We start from the raw sequence: 26529 nt of genomic DNA on the forward strand, positions 1-26529 counted from the left end.
GGGGCGTTTAGAGGATAACAGGGTGTGCTGGAAGAAATATTGTGGAAAGGGGGGCGTTGAGGTGCCCTTTGGGGGGCGTTTGTTTTAAGGCGAATTTACACCAAAGATATACAACAACACGAGTTTACACTTTAAACTATTTGCAAAAAACAGTGGTCTGCAACATTAAAACCTGCTAGTTTAGACCACTGCGACTGGACAAGACAGTGTATCGTAACTCTTCTTCTCTTTAGTGTTTCTTTCAGCTTCGTGTGGCCTAGCTCCGTGCTGCCTTCATGGGAACGGGACGTCAGAGTATCATCTTATATAAACTCCATACTGCAGCGTTATGAATCCGTCTGGTCGTGAACTTTAAATTCTTTATTAAGGGACTGTTTGTTATTTAATTAAGGGGCCACCGGAGGAGTTTTGTGGCGTCTAACCTAAAAAGACTTAACCCTCCCCTTATCAGTAATAATTTTCCTATGACCCTCCAAAATGATTTGAAAAAGAGGCATGACCCTCCCCTTGCGTGCAAGTTTGCACTTAGCAAAGAAGTACAGATGCCATTTGATTTTTATAGCCATGATGTACAGGAGTTAACCTCTGCATTCTCATCTTACACATCACACTCCTCTGTTATGGTCTGGTGGCCAATTCAGTAGATTTACTCACTAACATAGTTGTGGAAACACAATAAGCATGGAAACTAAATGCACACTTCCTGCATTACTGCATTACTTCAAATACTAAGTTACTCCTCTAGTAAACTAGTATTCATATGAAATAGAACAATAAAACACTGAGACCATTCAGCAAAGGACACTGGGTAATTCAACACTGGTTGCTATGGACTTGTCACTAGGCTTCGTCATTGTATATTTTAGCACATAGGTAAAGGTGCCGAAGCTGAGCATTATATATTACACATAAGTTTATTTTTAAAGCAGATTTTAAATTACATTGTAACAATTTAACAATTTGCCCTTATGAAATCCAATCGCGGCACGGCTGTTTTGGAACGCAATAGACAGACGCTTAAATTCAACTAAAATGTAACGGTGAACAATCAGTGTTGGACCTACAGTCTGTTGAGATGCCTTTCCAAACTCACCATAAAACGTTAAGACACGTTAAGAAAAAAGATCCGTATTTTGCTGTAATCCAATGACACGGGAAAAAAAAGTAATCCACAGCGATCAGTAGATCCACAAAAAGGGTCACGGTGTATCCAGCAAGGCCGATACGAGCGTCACATTCACCAGCCAGCTCCGAACAGGTTTAAACAAAGTAGAATAAACGTATAAAAGTCCAAATCTACACAAAACCCGCAATCAATTAGTAAGCTGACATCACATTTATATACATGGCATTTAGGAAACCTTTATTGCAAGGTTGGCACGGCAAGATGTCCAGATAGTGCAACAGTAATTTTCGTTTTTTGCGTCCTGCTGCTCCCATCGTCAGCCAGGTAATATTTTTTTACTAAAGCAGTATATGAAATCAGATGTATTACCTATCACCATTTAGTTGTTTTGTGTTATTTAAGATATTTATAAAATATCTGGTCATGCCAGACGTAATTATTCCACAAATTTTTTAAACAATGCAATTACCCGTTTGAGCCACCACGGGGGCAGTGCTCCTCCTGCCCCCCCAGCAAACTCCACGTACGCGGTCAGACCCATCTGCTAGGGGGCCGAGACTGAGAGCTACATGGATAAATATGCACCAAACAAGCCACTTTGAAATTTTGCTCTTTTCATGAATAAAAAAGTTGGGTGACCCCCCCCCGACTAAAACATTTTGGGTGACCCTCCTCTCAACAAAGAATAAAAGACATGACCCTCCCCTACTTTCCTCCGGTGGTCCATTCCATAAATACCGAACGGTCCCTAAACATTAACAGAATTTATCTTTAATAAGTCTATGAACATAGCCGTTGAATATTTTTCATTTAATTATGTGATTTTTTGATGATTTTTGATAACAATAGTAACAACAATAATAGGCCTAATAATAACAATAATAATTATCATAACAATAATAGGACCTAATCATTAATATTCAGGGCAATTAGCTTGAAAATTTGATGCCCCCCCCCCCATCAGTCAGGTAAGAGACCTGGATAATAGATATGAGGGTGCTGGCGCAAAAAAAGTTGAGAACCGCTGCCATAGACAGAACAATCATAGATAAAGGTGTCACGTCACAATGCAGCTGTTGTTTTTTTATTGGCCACCGGGCTCGGGTGGGTGTGGCCTAGAGCTTAGATCTGGCCCAAAAAATCAAGCCCGACCCAACCCAAGCCCATGCGCGTTGTGTCCGAGACCGGCCCGGCCCGACACATTAACTGGAATTATGAGCCAGAGCCCAATTTCAACCCGACGCTTTTTTAATACGTGGGCCGTTATAACTGACGTTCTCAACTACAATTCAGAGTTGTTTGAACTCAACGCATTTCTCTGTGAGGGCTTGCTTCACCCTCATGCTTGGAGTAATAACAGAAGAGGACGTTGAAGGCTGACTATCATCTTTTCTGCCACGGCGAGCCTGCTTCATGTGTCTGTTCATCATCCAAGTCCCCGTTTATTTCCTGTCATAGGCAAGCAGCGTGCCGCACTTAGCCTAATGCACTCGACAAAGCTGAAACATATGTTGTCACTGCCCACGACTTGTTTAAAATCGTTCCATACCTCCGACTTTCCTCCAAACTTACTCAAAGGTAATTCTCCTGTTTTTCTTTTTTTCTTTACATCCTCAAGCTCCATGTTGCACTTAAGCTACACCATACAGCCCAGCAGCCCCGGTGTGATGTGTGCGAGAGGAGGAGACTCCGTGCATGACACGTGTTGCATTTTGTAACTGTAGTCCAACTTGTGTAACTTTTTGGACACATTTGTTACTTTGGCCTAAATATAGCCTATAAAGATAATATTTCTGATTATGGCATAGCTTTCTCCCCACCCAATTAGGCTAATAAAGTAATGATTAAAAAAAACACAAATGCTTGATCAAGGGCCCGGCCCGAGGATAGTGGCGGAAAATAACGGCCCGGCCGGGCTCGGGTCGGGCTCGGGCTCAGGGCCAAGAATCTAAACTCTAGTGTGGCCTACCTGTGTCACCGAGCTTATAGGAGCAGACTGAGGGGAGTTCAGAGAGAGAGAGGACATAAAGTGGTGGAACAGCTCAGGGAGAGGAAAGAGGAAATCTTTTAAAACCTTTACAGACTTCATATTCACTTCATACAGTTTATGGAACATGTAAATGAATGTCATACAGTTTAATTTGGTTGTTGTTTAAAATAATATGACTGAATAATAATGAATAAATAAAAATGTATTCACTGTACTGTAACCCGCTGAAACAACACAGGGTCCAACATACTGTACATCAGGTCATATACAATCAGCCAGTTGCCCGAAAAAACATTTCATTCAAATAATTTTACAGACGTGGCTTCACGAGCAACGTTAGTACGTCTGCTCTTATCTCTGAGACTTTCCTCCACTCTACCAGTGTCTCTCAGCACGCCGCACAGAGACGGACACAGTACCCTAATAAAAACAGTTTTATCTTTTTCATTTCAATAGGGTGAAAGCATGCAAAGACAAGTGCAATTTGTTTTAGAAGTCCCACCTCTCTGTCTAGCCCACCGGCATTGACTCTGATGACTCCTGTGACTGGATGGATGACAAACATGAAGTCACTGGGCAACTGTGGATCCTGGCTGATAAGACGGTAGCGGATATCTGAGTTGTCAGTATTTGGCTGGTCACTATCTGTGGCCACAACCTTAATCACTTCAAAACCTGGAGAGATGGAAGTCAGAAGTGAAAACTAAGTACAGACTTATCAAGGTATTCAGAGCACTCCATAAGAGAGGGGAAGGGATAAGGTGTCAGTTAAATCATTTTGTAGTTTTGTCATACCCCATAGAGTGGACTAAATTTACCCTTAGATGTTAAAAGTAGTGTTCTATGATAAGACAATCTATGATTACTAGTTAAGGCTAATTACTTTAATGCATTGCACAAACAGATAACAAAGATAGATTTAGGGCGTTTTCACACATGAAAGTCCGAACCAAGGTCCGGACCAAGGTTCATGTTTTTGTTACATTGTATACATTTGATCCGGTAAGTTTTGCTTTCACACTGCAGTTATGCAAGCGCACTAAAGATCTATACGTGACAAAACTCCGTCCTGCCGTCATCACATACGTGAGCTGCGTCTCCAGATACTTATAATTGATTGGTTTGTAGACAGGCTTCCTCGTCCTCTCGTCTCCTCTCTCTGTGTCGGAGTTTTTTCAGCTGACTGCTGCTCTCCTCTACTGCCGCGGCTCTTTTTGTTTTGTTGTGATGTTGAGAAGCAAGACACGGAAACTTTCTGGAGAATTTATTCAGAGACAAATGGAAACCTACACTGTACATTTACTACCACTTAACAAATAAACTGCTGATGTATTCTCTGCTCTGATAGCCGACAGCTGTCTGCTCTGAGCGCATTCACCGTCACTTTCTCATGTAGCCTACACACTAAGCACCAAGCTATTCCTTAAAGGAGCTATTCCCCGGTCTTGTAACACAAGGAGAGCCTGTCAGAGCTTCTTGTATTTGGTCCGAAAGTCCGAACCATCCAAAAAATGCTTTCACACTGTAAACGAACCGGACCATGGTTCAGTTTGGTCCGGACCGAGACCACCTCTTTTGGTCGGACCAAAATTTGGTCTTTTGATCCGGACCGTGGTCCGGGGGAGGTTTCACACCTCTAATTTTGGTTCGGATCAAACTGAAAAGTCCGAAAGTCCGGACCAAATGAGGTATGTGTGAAAACGCCCTTAGACAACTACCGGATAAGAGTAATGACCAAGATGACAAAGAGTCCAAAGTTGTTTCTGCCATCAGATTTAGCTTAATATGTGTGCTCACTTCAGTGGCAGCACACTAATGTTTTTATAATTAATTTATATTTGGACACACCATTGGCCTAGACCCCTATACTTTCAACTGGAAAAGTTGTTTTAAACTTTGAAACTTTGTTTTTTAAGAATTTGACTTTGACAAAAAAATGTTCTCTGTTTTGTTCCAATGCACAGTTATAGCACGTCAAGAAGATAAGATCATCAAAGTGACCAACTACATTATTTTGTGGGATAACAGGTAGTCTATATCCATGACGTTCCACTGCCGGGATTGCTCCGGTGCCGCCGGAAATTCCACTGGATGTCCCGTTACCTTCCTCTTCCTTTGTGTTGCCGTTCTAAACTCCGGTGGATTTCTGAGGACTATGGTTAACTGCTCCTCAGATCTCTGCAGGGTAAATCCAGCTAGCTAGACTATCTGTCCAATCTGAGATTTCTGTTGCATGACTAAAACAACTTTTGAACGTACACGTTCCACCAAAACAAGTTCCTTCCCGAGGCTATTTTGCAGAGGCACCGTGGCTCCGTCCGGCGCTTAGCACCGCCCAAGATGATTATGATTGTTTTAAAGAAATGCCAATAAACCAGAGCACGTTTTTCTCCCATCGCAGAATGCTGTGTGGACAAGCCAGACCCTCCTCCGCAGCGCTGTGGAGGAAGGTCTGGCAGTGCCAGACTAGGTAACATTAAAAAAAATTCCCATTCAGCACTAGCACATCCACCGAGTAGTATTTCCCCCAATGTGCTGGAGCAGGTCTTGGATTATAATATATCAAAGTAAAAGGTCAAACAGTAAAGTCCTATCCTGCTGTTTTGTCTTGTAAAAGGGAAACATACTGTTGAACTCTGACATACATCTTTTTCAGGATTAAATGAGATCCACTAACAGTACCTGTTGGTGAGGCCTCAGCAACTTCTCCCAGAAAGGTGGATCGATTGAAAGTAGGTCTGTTGTCGTTCTGGTCAATTACTTTCACTGTAATATCCATAGAGGCCTCAGCATTTCCTGAACCTTCTGCAACAGCATGTGCTTGAAACTGTATGACAAACACATTTGTATTATAATACTGTAAATGCAAGAGTACTCCATGGAGATGATTGGGCATGAATCATACAGAAAGATACATACTGATTCAAGTAATCCTGTTATTGACCAAAACGTGACTATGTGTCACCATGTTCTCAGTTGAATTTAGAGTGAGAGCCTTTGAACTTACATAAAGTCTTAAATGTTTCTGAGAGTCAGACACTTTTATGTAATTTAACAATAATCCTGGCATCTGAACGTTTAATAAACTAAGGAAAATTGAAATATGACTGAGTTATGCAAGAAATTTAGTTATAGAATTATATGAATTCACATGCATGAGCCTGTTACCCTCGTGTATGATGAGCACAAAAATTTAAAATAAAAATGCATTTAGCCATATTTTAGCAAGTTTTTGTAACATACAGAGCATGGAAGCGCAGCAGAGAAATTGATTTTTTTGCAGGTGGCGCGTGAGAAGCTTCTTTGAATATTTGCTTTTTTATTGAATTAAAGTTAACCATGTTTTCTGAAGGAGCAAAGTACCAACAGGGTGAATGTTTGGCACCAAGAGTATACATTTTGGGTAAAGTATAGCTTTAAAGACGCGCTGGAAACTAATATTTAAAACTAATGAATTCTGAAGGCAAAGGGTGTTAGGATAACTCCCAGCGTCATCCTGAAAATTGAACAAAAGCATAAGTGTAGCACTAACATCAGAGAGGATGCTTACCGGGTAGCTGTCTTGCTCCTCTCTGTCCAGTGGTTGTGAGATATACAGAATACCAGTGTTTCTGTCCATGGTGAAAAGGCCAACAGGAGGCTGATCAGCTCCTGGACCAGTGATGCTGTAGAAGATCTTCTTCACTTTATCGGCATTAGAACGGATCTAGACAAAACACCACAGGCCTGAGTTATACCACTCTCACTCACTACAACAATAGTTACAATATTGTTAAACATGTTTTACTACAGTAAGAAAGCAATGCAAAAGTATTTGAGTGATACTGTTTTTACATTTTTGAGGTACAGAAACCAGGTCAAGTCAATTATTTTTGTGATCTCTCTGGCTAACAGCTCTGTTAATCATATTAGCCATGGTGAGAACAACTATGCTCTTTCATTATCGCAATTAAAAACATTTGATTTCTCCTGATGACAGGATGATAACAGGTAACTTAGTAAGAGCAAGAAAACAAGGTAATTAACTTTTTATAACAAATTAACAGTTAAATAAGTGTAACAATGGTTTTATTTAGGGAGGAGTTGGGAGAGATGCAGACAAGAAAATTGAAATCTCTATTTGAATGTACTGTAAATAAGAAATAAAAAAAGAAAAGAAATACAACCCAAAATAATAGTTTTTTTTCGAGTGCTAGACGACAGTGGTCACAACTGAAGCCACATATGCAAAACTCTAACTACAGTCTGCACCACCAACAGTCAACTGAGCTAAACAGTTCACATCACCTGCAAAACTCATTCCAAGCAACACAACTCTTAACACACGTCTCAAAACAGGCTCAGTGCAGCCAAACACTCAGAACAATCCTCATCTAGATAACACACACTGTCACTCAGAACACACTGAGAGTAAACACACTAGCATCAAACACCAATACAGAAAATACAAACCTTTCATTTTTACACTTTGAATAATTTAAGTGACTTCTTTTCTTTAAAGAAAAGAGTGCAATTCTTTCACGTGAACATTTTTATTTTATAACATACCAGTTTTTGTAGGAAACAAAAAGGAATGAAAATCAGCAGTTTGCTTCAATAGATATATCATTTTATTTCGCCTGTAGTAGTTTATGTAATGACTGGGAAACATTTTTTAAAACTAAAGGTAGGTAATAACAAAAAACACTGAATGACCTGGCTTGCCATACACCTGCATCATCTAAAAATACAAATGACTGTGGTGTTCCCATTGCTATAACCTCCATTACTTTGTGAAAAACAGTAAGTCCACAGTTTTACTATAGTAAAGTAAGTGTTTTTCTGTGTATGTAATCTCAGACATCTTACCTGGACATATTGGTATCTTTGCTCTTTTACCTGTTCACTGTTTCTCTCAAACGCTACAGTGTATAACTGTTTTATTCTTATTTAATGTTTCTTTATTTCCAAATAAGGCTTTATGTGCTTAAAGAGCTTAAAACAGCTAAATACTGTATATACCCTTTGTGTTCACTAACAAGTCTAAAACAAGAGACCATTGCAATCAGCAGTGTTTGAAATGCACCAGACTGAAGTCCATTCTGTTTTGAGGGTGTAGTTAACAGTTTTGACAGCAGTGTGTTAGCATTTAAACAAAGTGCTGTAGATCCACAGTGTTGTGCAGGTTGTGGTTAAAGTCATGGGATAAGTCTGTAGAGTTTTGAAAACTGTGTTCAAGCAATGAAAAACGAACTAGAGATTGGTTCACATAAACTGCTGCTGTCCAGACTGTAGTTAGAGTTTTGCACGTGGATCCAGTTGTTTAGCAATCGAAAAAAAACTGTAATTTAAAATCCAAGCTCAGTGACTGCAGTAGAAACCAACATGGAGTCATCTTTTTCAGAAACAAATATTAAATACAGTTCAGTACCAACGAGTACAAGGGGCTTTATTTCCTCTTACTTGAGATACTTTTAGGGGGTAGGGTCCTCGGTCATTCTCAACGACAGTAAGGTCAGGAATAACCCATTCTCTCTTCTTCCTCCTCAGCCCCTCACCCGACTTGGGAAATTCCAGAATGGGCACCTGTTGATCAGTTGCACTCTTAAAGAACATGCACATTTTATTACAGTTATAGTGCAACAGACACTATAAACTGGACTCTTATTGACCAAAAATGATTAATCAGGGAAATTACAATGACAATCCAAATCCGGATCATGTTACTTCTGTAAAAATGCTTTGATAAGCAGAAAGACATTCTCTCGGGATCTTTTGTGTAGTAGTAATTGTTTAGCCTTGTGAGACCGTCCTGATCAAGCGAGCTCCAGTTTTCCACTCGCAGATCAATCTGGCATCCTTAGATAGAGAAAATTTGGAGCCGTTCGCCAAACGACCGACCAATCAGCGTTGGTTTTGAGGCGGGTTTAGGTGTGATGCAACGAGAAACGACTGTTCAGTCTAAATAACATGGCGGCTTCCACGGATGAGATGAGCGTAGCTATTGTGCGAGTTTTATCTAAATTAGAAAGTATTCCTTCATTGAAATAAGAGCAGAAAACGGCACTGGAGGCTTTTCTCGGAGGAAAAGATGTTTTTGCTCTTCTCCCGACTGGTTTCGGCAAGAGACTGGCTCCGCTAGTCGTGAAGAAAATTAGCCTCGTGAGACCGTCCTGATCTCGCGAGCTATTTGGCGGCGTCAGGTTAGTGACAGACAGATGGTTTATCCAATCTGCTAACCAGTATTTCTGCCCCTTCCCAGAAGTTCTCCAACGGAAAGTTCCCAGATGGATATGCCAAGCAAACGCGAAGCAATCCATCTGGTGGAGTCAGGTTAGTAATTGTTAACTGACAAACTGTTATGTCATACAGAAAGACTGAGGTCCTTTATTCATCCAGGCTAAAAAACTAAACAAGATTAATGCAAACAGATTTTGTGTGTGTGTGTGTGTGTGTGTGTGTGTGTGTGTGTGTGTGTGTGTGTGTGTGTGTGTGTGTGTGTGTAGCCCATACAAAGGACATGCCGTTCACCTGTGAATGAATGACACCTACAAACAACCCAAGTCATACACTACACCCAAACTCATTATCTATATGTGTATTAGTATACAGAGGGACCTGTTGGCAAAATTACTTTAAAAATCTGCACAATTTTTCACAATCATGAGTGGAAAGTAGCTTAGTACATTTACTCAAGTAGCTACTGTACTGTACTAAAGTGCAGTTTTGAAGAACTTGTACTTTACTTGAGTTTTTCCATTTTTTGCTACATTATTATTTTACTCAACTACATGTAACAAGTAAATATTGGATGTTTACTCCACTATATGTATTTGACATGTATTTACTTTTTACATGAAAAACAAAACAAATTGTATGCTTGAATGATATGATGCAGTGATTTACTATTAACCTACTCAGTACCATACAAAGTATATAAAACTGGCTCCACATTGATGAACATAGCATTAAAATGCTCATTGATGCATTGTGATAAAAACACACATTCTATTATATTTTTTTAAAATATAAGACTTTAAAAGGAGCCATTCTGAATAATGAGTATTAATTTTTTACAACAATGTATTCCACCACTGCACAGTAAATAAGGAGTAAAAATGAACCTGGGTTGGACCAGCTGCACCATTGTTACGCCTCTTACAATGTTATTTATCACATAAGTAATGTCATTTGGTTGACATGATTTTTGATGAACACAACTCATCATTTTTGTTGTTCAGACACAAATTTCATGTGTATTTAGACACCACAGTGGAACTTTAGTTAGTGTGTTCTTCAAACAAACATCACATAAACAGAGAAGAGTGAGAGTAAATGTGGGTACAGACAGTTTGGAGGTGCCCTCTTCAATATGCAGACATCACTTAAGGATGCATGTCCCCTCTTGGCAAATTCTTTAAAAAACATAAAAGCCTATTTGCAGTAATATTATAAAAAATATCTTAAAAGTAAATGTTCTTTTCTATTTTTGTATTTTTTAAAAGACCAGAAATAGAAGCCCACACTTGGTCGGTGTAGCCTGATAGTCCACTGTTGGTAATATAGGTATGTCTGTCTGTTTGTCTGTCTGTCAGTTTGTCTGTCTGTCTGTCTGTCTGTCTGTCTGTCTGTCAGTTTGTCTGTCTGTCTGTCTGTCTGTCTGTCTGTCTGTCTGTCTTAAAGGAGTGTAAACAGTTAACAATACTGTTCGTCAGCTCTATACATCTTAAAGCAGCCATATTATGCTCATTTTCAGGTTCATATTGTATTTTAAGGTTGTACCAGAATAGGTTTACATGGTTTAATTTTCAAAAAACACCATATTTTTGTTGTACTGCACCGCTCTCTCTCACTGCTGCAGATCCTCTTTTCAGCTGGTCTCTGTTTTAGCTACAGAGTGAGACCTCTTTTCTTCTTCTTCTTCTGTACTATCTTTGATTGCATTCGCACATGCCCAGTAGCTCAGATGTAGATCATGTCAGCTAGCTAGCTCCATAGACAGTAAAAGAAAGGCTGTTTCTACAACTTCGGTCAGTTACAAGGCAGGATTAGCTGGGAGACTTCTAAATGAGGGCGCACATGTAAGTAGTTCTTTTGAAGATTATGGTGAACTTGTGTGTGTTGTAGCAGTGCTTTGCTATTGAGAACGAGGTAGCATGCTAGCGTTAGCATGCTAGTGTTAGCATTAGCGTTAGCATGCTAACGCTAAGAGCTAATGGTTGCGGTTAGCCTGCTCGTTTCGGCTTGTGACGTCACAAGCCGTGCCGATTTTGAACAGCTCACCCAGAGACTGAAGGCAGGACACATTCAGAAACCGTATCTCACTCTAAACAGCATGGGTGGATTTTTTTCAAAGTTTGTATGTGTGTGGAAGCACGAGAGACACAACATAACACCCCAAATCCCAGAAAAAGTGATTTTTTTCATAATATGGGCACTTTAAGGAGGGGCCACAGAAATCTAAGCAGACACATAAAGGCTGATTTTGCGTGGAAAAGCAGTTTTTCGGGATCTCTTCACTGGCTGTGTCTCAATTGTTTTGTGAGTAACTAAATCGAGTACTAATTCAATTTGAGTACACAGCTTAGAGCCCGGCATCCTCTGGGCTCTAAGCTGTCTCCATCTTTCAAATATATCTCCATTGACCCGGGGTTTGTTACGTCTCTGGTCACGCACTGTTAGAAACATGCCAAGGTTTTTCATTTATCTCCGTTGATCCCGTTTGATTGTTTGCTGCTTCCATGGCTCCATGGTACTACAGCTGTAGTTTATGTTAGTTTAGTTGTAGGGTTTATGTTTTTACAGGTATATCTGAAAATGAGCAGTTGATACCAACACACAGGCCAAGGAGAAAATACTGACTTAAGCATTGTTGTCAGAAAACAGAGTATTTCAGCTTAGCGTGTTTCCTTAATATCTGATGACACATTGTGGTCATTTTTGGATTTAATACAGTAAATATATTAGATATTGCACCTTTAAAGGGGAACTATTGTATAGCATTTTCAGGTTCATAATTGTATGTTTGTGTTTGCACTAGAAAATGTTTACATGCTTTAAAGCTTAAAAAACACTTTATCTGTTTCCTAACAAAGTATGTTGTACTTACTGACGGCTGAGTAGAGGCCGGAGCGTTGTCGTTGCTATCTGTGACAGTAAGGATTACTTTCGCTTCTCCAGTCAATCCATCTCCCACCATGTCTGCTGCTTGTACCACCAGAGTATACATGGGGTATTTCTGTTAGATAAGACACACAATAAGTTTAACTCATCAACTGGAAGGCTTAATCATGTGGTCATTTGCGGTGGAACAGCTCAGTGAGAAGGTTGGGTATCGATTGGAATTTAATGATTTTTGATTTTGATTCTTTAATGGGCGGAATGAAAACAGATCACATGTTAATTTACAGATTTTATTTTTAAACCTTTACAAACTTCATATTCACTTCATACACTTTATGGAACATATTAATACATGTTATACAGTTTAATTTGGTTGCTGTTATTAAATAATAGGACTGAATAATAATCCGTTCTTTTTTTTCATTCACTGTACTGTAACCCGCTGAAACCACACAGGGTCCAACATACTGTACATCAGGCCATATACAATCAGCCAGTTGCCGGAAAAAACATTTCATTCAAATCATTTTACAGACGTGGCTTCACGAGCAATGTTACTATGTCTGCTCTTATCTCTGAGACTTTCCTCCACTCTACCAGTGTCTCTCAGCACGCCACACAGAGACGGACACAGTACCCTAATGAAAACAGAAGTTTTATCTTTTTCATTTCAATAGGGGGAAAGCATTAAAAGACAAGTGCAATTTGTTTTAGAAGTCTCACCTCTCTGTCTAGTCCACTGGCATTGACCCTGATGACTCCTGTGATTGGGTTGATGACAAACAGGAAGTCACTGGGCAACGTTGGCTCCTGGCTGATAAGACGGTAGCGGATATCTGAGTGGTCAGTATTTGGCTGGTCAATGTCTGTGGCCACAACCTTAATCACCTCAAAACCTGGAGAGATGGAAGTCAGAAGTGAAAACTAAGTACAGACTTATCGAAGTATTCAGAGCAGGGGCGGATTGGCCATCGGGAATACCGGGAACAATCCCGAACGGCCGGTCCATTTCAGGCCGAACTGGCCGGTGGTCAATGAGGCCGTTCAGCTGCGCTGTGTGTGTGTGTGTGTGTGTGTGTGTGTGTGTGTGTGTGTGTTTCAGACCGGGCCAAACTAATACTTTCAATCTTGAGGGGAGATACGAGCGGCCCCTCCAAACTTGGACTGATCCTCGTTTTCCTGACATCCGATTGGCTCAAACTTAAGGCGCCGAAAAAAGAGTTTACTTTCAGTCAGATTTGGATTTGTAGAAGAGAAAGAAATGGGTGGGGCCGAAAAAATAAGAAAAAAAAAAAATGTTGGCACAAGAGGCAGCTAAATGCGCCAAATTAACAGACCTTTTCCGTGAAAAGGGTGCTGTGGCAGGAGGTAACGTTACAGATGAGGAAGGAGGACCCAACAGCATGGACAGGACAGGTGCACGATTAGTGATGTGTTTATTATACACTGAAATTATTTATATTTGCATTTAAATATAGGCATATATATATTAGATAAGGGATAAAGTAGAGCGAGGCGGTTTGCTATAAAAACGATTGTATTAGTTTCGTGCCATGAATGCGGTCTGTTATTGCTTGATAACAGTCCGCTCAAAGCAGAGCGTTGCCATGGACACGAAGGATTCTAACCGTAGAGACAGAACTATTTTCTTTAGCGGAAGCAATACAATCGTTTTTTAAAACAATAAACTCCTTTTTAAATCAATACTGTGTGTCAAATTATTGATTTATTTGGTAGGTAGGTAGCCATGTAATAACAATGTGCTGTTATCATGTTATAGCCATGTATCCCTTACATATTTAGAGATATATTATATATTATAAACAGCAGTTTGCAGTGTGTCCCCACACACAGACAACATCCTTCTATAATCAAGGAATCTCTGTATCTATGTATGTATATTAGCTGTTAAGGTCAGTGATGGAGAGGGACAGGTTGAGGATGACCCCTGCAGTCATATTGATTAGGAGGGAGAGAAGAAGGAGGAGCAGGAGGAGAGAAGAGGAGGAGAGAGGAGGAGGAGCAGCAGGAGGAGGAGAGAGGAAGAGCAGGAAACAGACAGGTAGAGGGGCAGTGTGCAGGGCTGGGTAGGCAATCATATTAGGCATATCAATCAATCAGATATTTACATATAGGATAAAATGCCAATAGTTCCACATACTAGATAATAACTTGACTGAAGCACAGATTGAATTAGAAAATGTTTTATTCTTAGTCATATTTATAACTGATGTTCTTCTCGTGCATATGTAGCTGCACAGTAAGGAAGCAGAGGCAGGGTCCATCATAGGGGGAGCTAAGCACATGACATGCTGGTAGTTAGCAGTATACTGTGACTTATGTGTTCGAGATTAGGTTTTGCTGACCTGGTTGTGTTCAGTGCAGTGGTGACTTGCTTATACAACCTGAGGAGGCAGGTGTCATCCTAAAGTTTCTTGAAGGTCTTCAGCATAATCTGATTCTCTTTATACCATAAAAACACTATTAGAATTAAAATAACTGCAAAAAATCCTTCTGCTCGTGCACCAAGGGCACTCGCGTAAAAGGCCTCTCCATCTTAAAGTCCCGGGCTGAATTTCAGTCCCAGTACAGCCCTGATTCAGAGCACTCCATAAGAGAGGTGATTTACAAAATAAAGCTAGGCCATAAAGGACTAACAGTATGTTGGTTTTCTTTCTTTCTTTTCTAACAATGCATCTGGTGATCATGGTATGTGTAGGGTTAGTGTGTCAGTTAAATCATTTTGTAGTTTTGTCATCCCCCATAGAGTGGACTAAAATTACCCTTAGATGTTAAAAGTAATGTAAAATCTATGATTACTAAGGCTAACAAACAAAGGTAGATTTAGACAACTACCAGATAAGAGTAATGATCAAGAAGACAAAGAGTCCAAAGTTGTTACTGCAATCAGATTTAGCTTGATATGTGTGCTCATTTCAGAAGCAGCACACTAATTTTTTTTTTAATTGGTATTTTTCTGGACACAACATTTAATTGGCCTAGACCTCTTACCTGACCTACCTTTAATTGGAACATTTGTTTAAACTTTAAAACTTAGTTTTTTGAGATTTTGACTTTTTTCTTCTATTGCACGTCAAGAACATCGGATCATCAAAGTAAGAACACCGCAAAAATATCGTGTTAACTGCTATCTCTAGCCGACTACATTATTTTTTGGGGTAACAGGTAACATTAAAAAAAAGTCCCATTCAGCACTAGGACATCCACTGAGTAGTATTTCCCCCCAATGTGCTGGAGCAGGTCTTGGATTTTGCTATATCAAAGTAAAAGGTCAAACAGTAAAAGTCATATCCTGCTTTTTTGTCTTGTTAAAGGGAAACATGCTGTTAAACTCTGACATACATCTTTTTCAGGATTAAATGAGATCCACTAACAGTACCTCTTGGTGAAGCCTCAGGAACTTTTCCCAAAAAGATGTCTTGAGCGAAAGTAGGTCTGTTGTCGTTCTGGTCAATTACTTTCACTATAAGATCCATAGGGGCCTCAGCATTTGCTGAACCTTCTGCAACAGCATGTGCTTGAAACTGCATATGACAAACACATTTTTATTATAATACTGTACATGCAAGAGTACTCCATGGAGATGATTGGGCATGGATCATACAGAGAGATACTGATTCAAGTAATCCTGTTATTGACCAAAACGTGAATATGTGTCATCATGTTATCTGTTGATATGCACAAGTTCTCAAGTTGAAGGCGAGAGCCTTTTAAATTACATAAAGTCTTACATGTTTCTGAGAGCCAGATACTTTTATGTAATTTAACCCTCTGAGGTCTAAGGTAGGGCTGGATGATTAATCGAAAAATAATCTTAACTGAAATTCAGAGCCTATAACCGACGTAATTTTACCAAGTCGGTTATTTCGGTCTTTTAATCCTATTAATATTTCCGCGGCCGCCCACTGTGTGTTAATTTACTTTCCCCTTAAAACATATTACGGCCACCGCGTGTGTAGTCACGTGACTCCGCCCCGTCCAGTCTGCAACCATAGGTGCTTTCCGATCGGATAGTACTTGTACTTTTTAGAGGAAAAGTGCACTTCTAAGCAGTTCTAAGAACTACTCTCCCCCAAAAAAAATGTTCCCGTTTGCATTCCCACTGGCCAAGTGGCCATAGGGACTGGTAGGAGGGGTAAGGGAGCGACGCAAGCACGGCAACGGTCTTTATAGCATCGTCACTAGACCTTAGCGTCACATACAACAACAACAAATGATGCTAATACTTGTGCACTTATCCTATATTAAATGCACGTCCATTCTCGTAGTAATTCACGTAACGTTTTGCTCAACACAGACGGGGCTTTATTATACTCGGAACAGACCCCGCCTCTGCCTGCAACGCTGTGGACGTGTGTGTGTGCGTGTGTGTGTGTGTGTGTGTGTGTGTGTGTGTGTGTGTGTGTGTGTGTGTGACACAATATTTAATAAATAAGCATTAATTGCTATCTGTGTGTTGTTTCCTTATTTTAGAATCACAAAGATAGGATTATGCACTCTTTCATTAGAAAAAATAACTGAACATATTTACAGTATAAGAAAAGAAAAAAAATGTAAAATAATCGTTCAATAATCGTAATCGAGGTAACTTGTTCGATTAATCGTGATTATGATTTTAGCCAAAATCGTCCAGCCCTAGTCTAAGGGCATTTTTAGATATCTACTTGAATTCTCCTTTTAAGGGTATTTGCATATAAACTGATCCGACTGATGTTTCATATCAAAATGTTCAGAACAAACTCAGCTTTCTGTCTAGTGACGTCCTAAAATTGTTCCAGAGTAATGTCTAAAGAGATAATTGGGCCCTAAAGCGGAAAAAACCTCTCAAATCTTTTGTGAAACATAACTACACTCAATTGTTTTGGTGCTTGAAATGAGTTTACAAAAGTTTTGGGTTTACAAAAGTAGCATAATATATGAATAAAATAGTAAATAAATGTCTAACATAAAATTTTGAGTAGAAGTGTTGTCAAACATCGCTTGGACTCGCTAGTGCGTCTTTTGTCCTCAGAGGGTTAATAATTATTATTATTATTAATAATAATCCTGGCATCTTAACGTTCAATAAACTGAGGAAAATTTAAATGTGACGAGTTATGCAAGAAATTTAGTTAGAGAATTATATGAATTCACATGCATGAGCCTGTTACCCTCATGTATGATGAGCACAAAAATGTAAAATAAAAATGCATTTTGTGCTGAAAACTAATATTTTAAACCAATGAATTCTGAAGGCAAATGGAGTACAAAGTGTGTTAGGATGACTCCTGGCCTGATCCTGAAAATTGAACAAAGAATGTATGTGTAGCACTAACATCAGAGAGGATGCTTACCATGTAGCTGTCTTTCCTCTCTCTGTCCAGTTGTTGTGTGAGATACAGCGTACCAGTGATTCTGTCTATGGTGAAAAGGCCAACAGGAGGCTGATCAGCTCCTGGACCAGTGATGCTGTAGAAGATCTTATTCACTTTATCGGCATTAGAACGGACCTGGACAAAACACCACAGGTCTGAGTTATACCACTCTCACTCACTACAATAACAATACTACAATAGTTACCATATTGTTAAACATGTTTTACTACAGTAAGAAAGCAATGCAAAAGTATTTGAGTTATACTGTTTTTACATTTTTTAATGTACTGTAAATGAAAAGTTTTTTAAAAACGAAATACAACCCAAAATAATAATTTAAAATCCGAGCTCAATGACTGCAGTAGAAACCAACATGGAGTCCTCGTTTTCAGAAACAAATATTAAATACAGTTCAGTACCAACGAGTACGAGGGGCTTTATTTTCTCTTACTTGAGATAATTTTAGGGGGTAGGGTCCTCGGTCATTCTCAACGACAAGGAGGTCAGGAATAACCCATTCTCTCTTCCTCATCCTCAGCCCCTCACCCGACTTGGGAAATTCCAGAATGGGCACCTGTTGATCAGCTGCACTCTGAAGCATGCACATTAGTAGCCAGTTATAGTGCAACAGACACTAATAATACAGCAATGATTTATAGTTTATTTATCCCACAATGGAAATTACAATGTTTTCAATCTGTTGTTAGACGGGCCTGACATACACACACATGCTCAGTACCTATACATGCACAAATGGAGAGATGGCAGGGGGGATGTTAACTGTTTTTTAGCTCTATATATCATAAGGAGGGGCCACGGAAATCTAAGCAGACACATAAAGGCAGATCTTGCGTGGAAAAAGCAGTTTTGTCTTCAACTGTTTTTACCAGTTATACTCATTATTAGCTCATTTTATTTTTGCACAACATTTGTTATTGCAAAGAGCCATACAGAGCCAGAGAAATGTGCACAGATAATAAATTGACATACGACGGCTTACACACATCTAACATTGCTTTAACAACATAGCTATGAAAAAGACTTGTACTAACAAAACGGAACCAGTCTGTCTGCCAACAAGTCTTGGCTCTTCCTACACAGCCACAGAGGGGCAGTGCTTGTTGTAGAAAAACAGGTCTTTGCACGCAGAGCCTCTACACTGTCAAAACTGCCTCTAACAATGTCTTTACTGTACTAGACCCTTGATAAGCAACAATGTGATGCATATGGCACTTGCAAAGCATATTTGGAATAAATATATTCTTTTTTAAATGCCCCTGTAATAGTGTGTCTAATCCTACCTCTACGTCGTTAGCACAGTCCACTTCAGTATGTTGGTGTTGATGGTTCTGGCCTTTATGCTCTCCCTTGTAATGCTCAACATTTAATGTTGGCTCCTCAGTAGTCACAAACGCAGAGACCTAAGAGAGGAAAACCACCTTTTAATCACTAATAATCCAGATGTACAGAAAATGTGCAGGCTACAAGAAAACGTTTTCAGTCTGATTATGAGGAAACTGAATATGGCATTCCTTGTTATTAAAACAGTATTTAACACTAGTGTAAGTCATAACGGAGGTAGATGAACTAAAAAGAAACAAGACTTTTAGCGTCAATAGCAACGCCAAAGGCACCTGATCAAGGGTGCGTATTTTACAAGATGTGAGAATGTGTTGGGTCTATTCAGGATGGGTAACTAACACCTATTTGCATTATTAATTAATCTCTCAATTAATATTTTTCAATTGATCATTTAATTTGGTCTCAAAAAAATCTAAAACATTGAAACATGAATCAATTATCAAAATTGTTGCTCTCTGTCTATTAACTATTGAAACCCTGAAAAAGGGTTCTAAAAAACGATACTGTAAAAACTATAATTCACACAAAAAACTTTATCAAAATGTTAACATAATGGTAAAACCCATTTGTCTTTCTTACGCTTCCATCAAAACAAATAAATACTACATCATTATTTGATCCTGTTACTTAACTAAATTTGCCAACCACAAACTAATCTAGCCTAATTGAATATTCGAAAATTAACTCAAACATTACATTTTATCAATTTTAATATTCTAAAAACAAGAAAGGTATCAAAATCATCAATCTATCCACTAAAAGATCTTAATGAACTGACTTATTTGTTATTTAATTGTGATCCCCATGAATTTATGTATGTTTGTGTTTTTTCTTTATGCTCTGCTGCTTGTCTTTGTATGTCATAAATAAAGACATTAAAGTGTAGACTCACTGACTCCTTGATGGGAGGAAGAATATAACTCTAAGCTAACTGCAAGCAGTTATGATGGGGTCCAAGCCTCCCTGGCACGATTCTGATGACCCGCAGAGCTTGTGAAAGTGGAACCCAAAGTGCGACGGACGCGAAGCAAACGTCAGGAAATATCATGAAGTGTGACCTACAAGGTCTGTAGTAAATTTAAATTTCACTGAGTTATAGGCCAAAACTCATCTACCTCGATAATAGCGCTCCCTAAGGGCTGATCTTCACCAAATTCGGTACAGAGCCTCAAAGTGCCATGGTAAACATAAATCTCAAGGTTTGCGTTGATAGCATTTACTGTGGCCATGAAAATACAAATGCAAATTTCCCGTTTATATCCAGTGAATTATAGGCCAAAACGCATATACCTTGATTACAGCGACGCCTAATGGCCGATCTTCCCCAAATTTGGTACAGAGCCTCGGAGTGGCATGGCGGAACAGGAATACCAAGTTAATAGCATTTTACGTTCAGGCCGATCGGCTCAAAGCCTAGGAGGAAATCATGTGATTCAGCTTGATTCAACGAACACATGGATGTAAGATGTGTAACATGGGAGTTATAGGCAAAAACGCGTCTAATGTCATTATAGAGCCACCTAGTGGTCCACATGTATAATTTTTGGTAGGTGAGGTGTATGAGTCAGTGTCCATCTAGCCTGAAAATGTGAAGTTGCTCACGTTAGTTTAATGTGAAACCAAACATGGTTCCAGTAGGCCAAGCCCACTTCGACAAATCAGTACACCATTGTAGGCATGGCCTCAGGAGTGGCCCTAGATGGTACCCTTAAAATCGTTGATGAGATATAAACATTTCGTACTTGTAGTGCCCCCTATGGGCTAGTCTTCACCGAAATTTGTTACAGAGCCCCAGAGGATTATACCAAACAAGATTCTTAAGGTTTGCGTTGATAGCATTTAATTTAGCCAAGATATGCAAAAGTTAGTGTTTTCGTAGTTAGCTACATACATTTGTTCGTACGTTATTTCCGCATTTCTGAACGGAGCAAAATTCTTTTGATATTTTTTGTCAGCTTCATTTGAGATGCTATTTGCCAAGTGTCATGCAGATCGGACGCACAGCCTGGGAGGACATCGAAAAAAGTAGGTTTACAATAAATCGCAATTTTACTGTTATAGAAGTCTAGGCAGAAATGGGCATGGCCTATATCAGGACATTCAGTGACACTTGGATATCATTTTTAAATGTGCGATGTGCGATATGGGAGTTAAAGGGCAAAACGTGTTTTTTTCTGCTATAGTGCCCCTGGTGGTGGAAGTAGGTCAATTTGTATGTCCCAGGTCCTTGCAAGGTTCTGGTCCAGTCTTGAAAATTGCACAGCCCCACCATGCACAGTTTAGGCATGAAGAAACATTTACATGCTGTTGCACGGCGCTGTCGTTACCATTTTTCTGGGGAAATCATGATGTTGCAGTCCATAATCCATTTAAGAGTGATGATCCACAGCCGATGTTCATCTATTTTGTTTGCTAAAGAAATCAGGGCTCCAGACTGCGACCAAATGGCATTTTGCGAGTAGTTTTTTACAAAGTTGCTCACACATGTGCGACCTGCAAATTTGACGATATTATTTTAATTAATTAAACGAGAAGGGAGCGAATCTGCCGGAGTTGACCAATGTGTGTGATGGACAGAGGGTCTGTGAGTGATGAGTCAACTGCATGGGAAATATCTACAATCGTAGTTTCTCGTTTTCATGGCTTCACACCCAGGTAAGTCAACCATGTCGAAACATTTACATGCTGTTGCACGGCACTGCTGTTACCATGTTTCCGTGAAAATCATGATGTTGCAATCCATAATCCATTTATCCCCAGCCGAAGTTCATCCATTTTGTTTGCTAAAGACCGTACATTGGTGAGAAAAATGCTGCATAGTGATAGCCTAACATGAGCCCTCTTCTTTTCCCCCCACATTGTATACGGTCTCAACCCCATCTGCAAGAACTTCCGGTTAGCGGAGCAGGGTTGGTAGCCCTCGTCCCTGTTGGTACTCGGTCTCGTCACAAAATCAAGCCCATTTTTACTCAGTGTTGCCTCGGCCTCAGACAAAAAGGACTGGATTTTATTATAACACCACAACTGCAGGGATATCACTTAATTACCTGTGCATTCACTGATTTATTTGCATTTTTACATCAACTCATCATCTCGTCAAAACAAATAGTGCTTGTGTGTTGTATGACTTTTGTTTTATCTCCTACACTCCTATTTTAATCTAGTACTTTAACTTAATGTGTTTAACCTTGCAGTTCTGAACATCAGAACTACGTCTGGGAGTCACTCCAACAACTAGTTACATAAATGATTGGAAGAGCATGTGCAAGTGAGAAGAGCAAGAGCAAATGGGGGCCTGTTTTGTGGCCATGGGTAAAAGGAACAAATGCTGAAGGAAGGGCAGTCATTTTTCTTCAGGGTCTTTCGATTGAATAAAGATCTATTATTGCACCATTCGTTCTCCCTGAAGATTCTTTGATTCGACAAATCAACCTAGGAAATACCTCTATGAGGCAGTAATACAGTACATTGACAGTAATAATACTTTGTTTACATTTCTGAATGTGCATTTGTTAAGCACCATTATTTAAAATGTGACAGTGAACTAAAATAAAACAGCAAATTGCAGTTTTTGTATTTATTTTTTTACTTACCTGTAAAATGGCGAGTAAAATGCCCACAACTGCGAGCCCAGTGGTCCCCATCTGTTACTGAATAATAAAAACAATAAAAGGAAACAAAAAAACTGAACTGCAAAATGAACTATAAATATATTCCTTTGCAAAGTTTCGTTGTGGCTTCTTTGTCTTCTCTCCTGAAGGTAGGTTCAGCTGAACGAGTTGCTGCAGGTACTTTCAGCGTATGAACACGCCTAAAGAGACGGATACCCGCAGTTTCTGTTACTTCCTATTCCTAAAATGGGTAACAGATGTACAACAGAGCGACAGCGTTCTTATTCACCAGCAATGAGCTGTATCTGAGCTAAGTGAGCAGCATTCTACAACTTTAAACTCTGCTCTTTCTCTTACACACACACACACACACACAGAGACACACACACACACACATTGTGTAAAATTTGTTTTTTTCTGATATTGACAACATATTTTCATATTTAATGACATAATAATCTGATTTTAAACTACCCTGTGGGAATTAAGATTCCAAGAGTGGTTGTTCATCAAGAATGACCAAAGAATATGGACTGCTGTCATTAGTTTGAAACCTTTTGATAGTGGCAGTAGAAGTTTCAGGTTCCCCATTTTCATGAAACTAAATTTGATCTTTATTCAAAATAGTGCGACAGGCCCAGGGCTCCAGACTAACTTTTTTTACTAGGAGCACTGTAGCCCCGAACTTAAAGCGTAACGCTCGCCAAAATGCAACCTAGGGTCTTTTTGTGAATGTACCCGAGTAAAACTTTCGTTTAAAAGCATATTTAGGACGGAAGCGCCACTTTTAAGATGTACCGTATTTTTGTTTTTCGGTCAAATGGCCTTTTGAATGGGAGTAATAGGGGCATTTTTATGCTAGCCTCAAAAACACTAAGAAGGCTCGACACAACATGAAACTTTGCTCCAAGTAAAGAGTAAAATTCAAAGACAAAAAATTCACATACATAATGTCAATGCATACATTTTCTGTGCTATAAATTCAATGGCTTTTTAATTTCAAAATCTTTAAATCTTTAAAACAGATTAACTTCCATAGGGATAACCACTCATAAATGGATTATGGACTGCAACATCATGATTTTTACGGAAACATGGTAACACCAGTGCCGTGCAACAGCATGTAAATGTTTTGCCATGGTTGACTTACCCTAACCCTAACCCTAAAAAGCGTTTAGATATTTAGAGATTAGAGAAGGCCCTGTCCCCCCTCACAAGCCGCGCTGGTCATTATACAGAGCGGACAAAAAGCGACGGACGGGTCTACTTCAGAGCTCTGACCTTATGGCCTGAACACAACGAGAAGAGGGTGGGCGACTTTGGAGGCAGGCTTTAGGCTGCCCACTCAATCAGAAGTTAGATACAGTACAGGTATTTTCTGTGCTTTTTTTCCATTGGCTGAACACATTTTGTTTACTTTTGATTGGGTGGGCAAGACGCACGTTTGCATAGGCTGAGTCCACACCTACCCCAAGCTTCAGCTGGCCTTGCTCTGAAAATTAAACTAACTAGAACTAAACTAAAATGAAATTGAACAGTCAGAACTAAAATAAAATAAACTAATTGAAAATTCAAAACTATAATAACCTAGGTTTACGCTCTGTGGATCGCAGTTAACTTCTCTGAACAGAATTTTTGTGAAACTGGTCGTTTGATAAGAAGCTGCTGACAGATCACACCTTGTAGGACTGTGGTTTCTGATTTCATGATAAGCAGGAAAAGCTGAGATTTTGTCCGTCATCAATCATTAGAAAACATTAGGAAACAGTGTAAAATGTGAAGCACAGTTGGCCAGAGTCCAACTGATGTCTTTAAAGGGTAAGTGCGGTATTTTTCAACCTGGACCCTATTTTCCATGCACTGGTGTCTAAGTGGCTAATGTGAACAAAAGTCTTTGAAATTGGTCCAGTATGGAGCGAGAACGCTGTAACGCTAGCTGCGAACCAGGCTGCAATGTAATCATATGGGGCAAATGTGCATCGTCCATTTCGGTCCACTTCCGTCCGTCCTTTTACCACTGACAGGCTCAGATTATTCTGATAACATTATGGAAAGGATCCCTACAGAGATTCTTTTTGTTAAACCAGAAACAGTCCTGAATAACACCATCACCAAACCCACCAGACTCCATTTAAATAAGCTTGTTTAGCTTGTATAGAGTAGTAAATAAAAGCTCATTACATCATATATCTCCATCACGCCTTGATCAATAACAATCTTAAGCTTTTCTCATAGTTACATCTGCATCTCATAATTAAGAGACTGATCAGATAAATTCTGGTAATGAGGAGATAGTCCATGTAAGTCATAATTAGAGCCTTGGAGTTTTCTCTTCTGTTGAATGCAAAGCGCTCACATTCGAAGAAAGCAAACAAAAATTTTCACAACTAAGAGAGAAAATACAACACTTACAATCAGCTCATTCAGAGTTTTATAGTTTAATGAAAGTGGTTTTATTTCGTTGAAACATAGTAGATGATAGTGAGAGAGTTAATAAGTCTTGATATGTTATGAAATACATTTGAGTAAAAAAGTACAAAAATATAGAGTTAAAATCATGAATTAAAATATATATTTAAAAATGCTACATTTCAGTAATCATTCTTCATAACTGTTATTGTATGAGTCCGGTACCACCGATATCTGATAAATAAGATCTAAACCCAGAACTTGCAACCCTCTTACCCTGAATTATACTTTTCATTTTGGCTTATGGCCTATTTCTAATGCAGAATATGCTGTTTTTGGTGATATATAACTTGGCAAGCTAATATGACATGATACAGAGCTGCTTTAAAATCGGCAAAGTATTCCTTTAAGTATAAAAATAAGCTATCCGTTTCAAAATCAAGTAAATTCCTGTACAAAAATAAACATTTGTTATGAAAAAAAGCATGAAATTGGTTTTAAAAATGCCTCTGATTTTTAGTATTGTACTTTGTGAGCTCCATGACTTTAATGCATTGTATTTCTTTAATCACAAACACCAACTGATTCTCAACATGGCACCAGATGTGGTTCACCAACCCTGGATGTGCAGATCTCCAGCTCCAACTTTACAGACTTTACTCACCAAGAAAACGACCGTGTAGGGCGATTGTGCAAGCAGCTCATAACAACCCATAATTCCGTTTGTTGTTAGGTTGTGAGGCTAGTAATTATCGCGAGAGCAAACGTGTAAGTGAGATGGCAAAGTATAACAGTGCCAAATTCCGCACAAAGAGGTAGCATTCATCATTTTAAGCCAATCCTTTATGTTTTACTAACCCTAAGTATTTTTTTGGCCTAAACTGAACTAGTTTTGTTTTACAATGTTAACTATCTTAAAACCCTTGTCCACTATGTTAAATAGAATGGTCACATGATTAAAATTTCCACCGCAGTCACTTGTTATGGTCCCATGTTTAAAACGGCCAATGTGCGACAGTCTATGTGTCATTTTAGGAGTCATTGGCAATCAACATAGACAGTATATAAGAATGGACCAACAGATCCCGTTGCTCTGGACGGAGACCACTGAAGGCCATTAGAAGCACTTTTCCGGTGATGGCTGAGCGTTACTGCGCAGCCTCCAACTGAGAGAGACGACGTAAATGTGCCGTGAGCAACGTGTCTGAAAGTTGTAAGTCTTCTGGTAGCTGTGCCAACAAAAATCTCAATCATTGCGAATAATGCAGAGACGAAGAGCGTAGGTATATGTAAGGAGATAACATAGGCACAGGCTAATTATTGCTAACTAAAATGCTAGTTAACATTAGTAATTACACTTAAACAGCTAATGTGAGACGAAACTGCCTGTGTGCTTCTCCTGTACTATATGGTAATTCCTCTACTATGCGACAGTAAGTCGCGTGGTTATGACACAATCGTTAGCCTATTTTTACAAAAACGTCTGCTACGGAGCCATAACGTGAGGTACAAGGTAATGGAGCCTTTTATACATTGTCGTGTTTCTTTAGAAAT

General features: G+C 39.3%; 1 protein-coding gene across 1 annotated transcript in view; it reads right to left on the minus strand.

Annotated features, from left to right (window-relative positions):
* The window catches only part of LOC116041154 (cadherin-23-like), a 107917-nt gene extending 85191 nt beyond the window's left edge, over nt 1-22726 (minus strand). Inside the window, exons 1-10 of the mRNA XM_036001440.1 lie at nt 22549-22726; nt 18895-19014; nt 18045-18185; nt 17573-17728; nt 15619-15763; nt 12942-13114; nt 12205-12333; nt 8559-8699; nt 6667-6822; nt 5799-5943 (exon numbers count right to left, since the gene is read on the minus strand). Of these exons, the coding sequence (XP_035857333.1) occupies nt 5799-5943; nt 6667-6822; nt 8559-8699; nt 12205-12333; nt 12942-13114; nt 15619-15763; nt 17573-17728; nt 18045-18185; nt 18895-19014; nt 22549-22599 (1357 nt within the window). The 5' untranslated portion in view covers nt 22600-22726. The remainder of the gene's footprint in view (nt 1-5798; nt 5944-6666; nt 6823-8558; nt 8700-12204; nt 12334-12941; nt 13115-15618; nt 15764-17572; nt 17729-18044; nt 18186-18894; nt 19015-22548) is intronic.
* Between the last annotated feature and the right edge of the window lie 3803 nt (nt 22727-26529).

Source organism: Sander lucioperca, chromosome 5 (assembly GCF_008315115.2).
Source record: "Sander lucioperca isolate FBNREF2018 chromosome 5, SLUC_FBN_1.2, whole genome shotgun sequence".
Taxonomy (NCBI): domain Eukaryota; kingdom Metazoa; phylum Chordata; class Actinopteri; order Perciformes; family Percidae; genus Sander; species Sander lucioperca.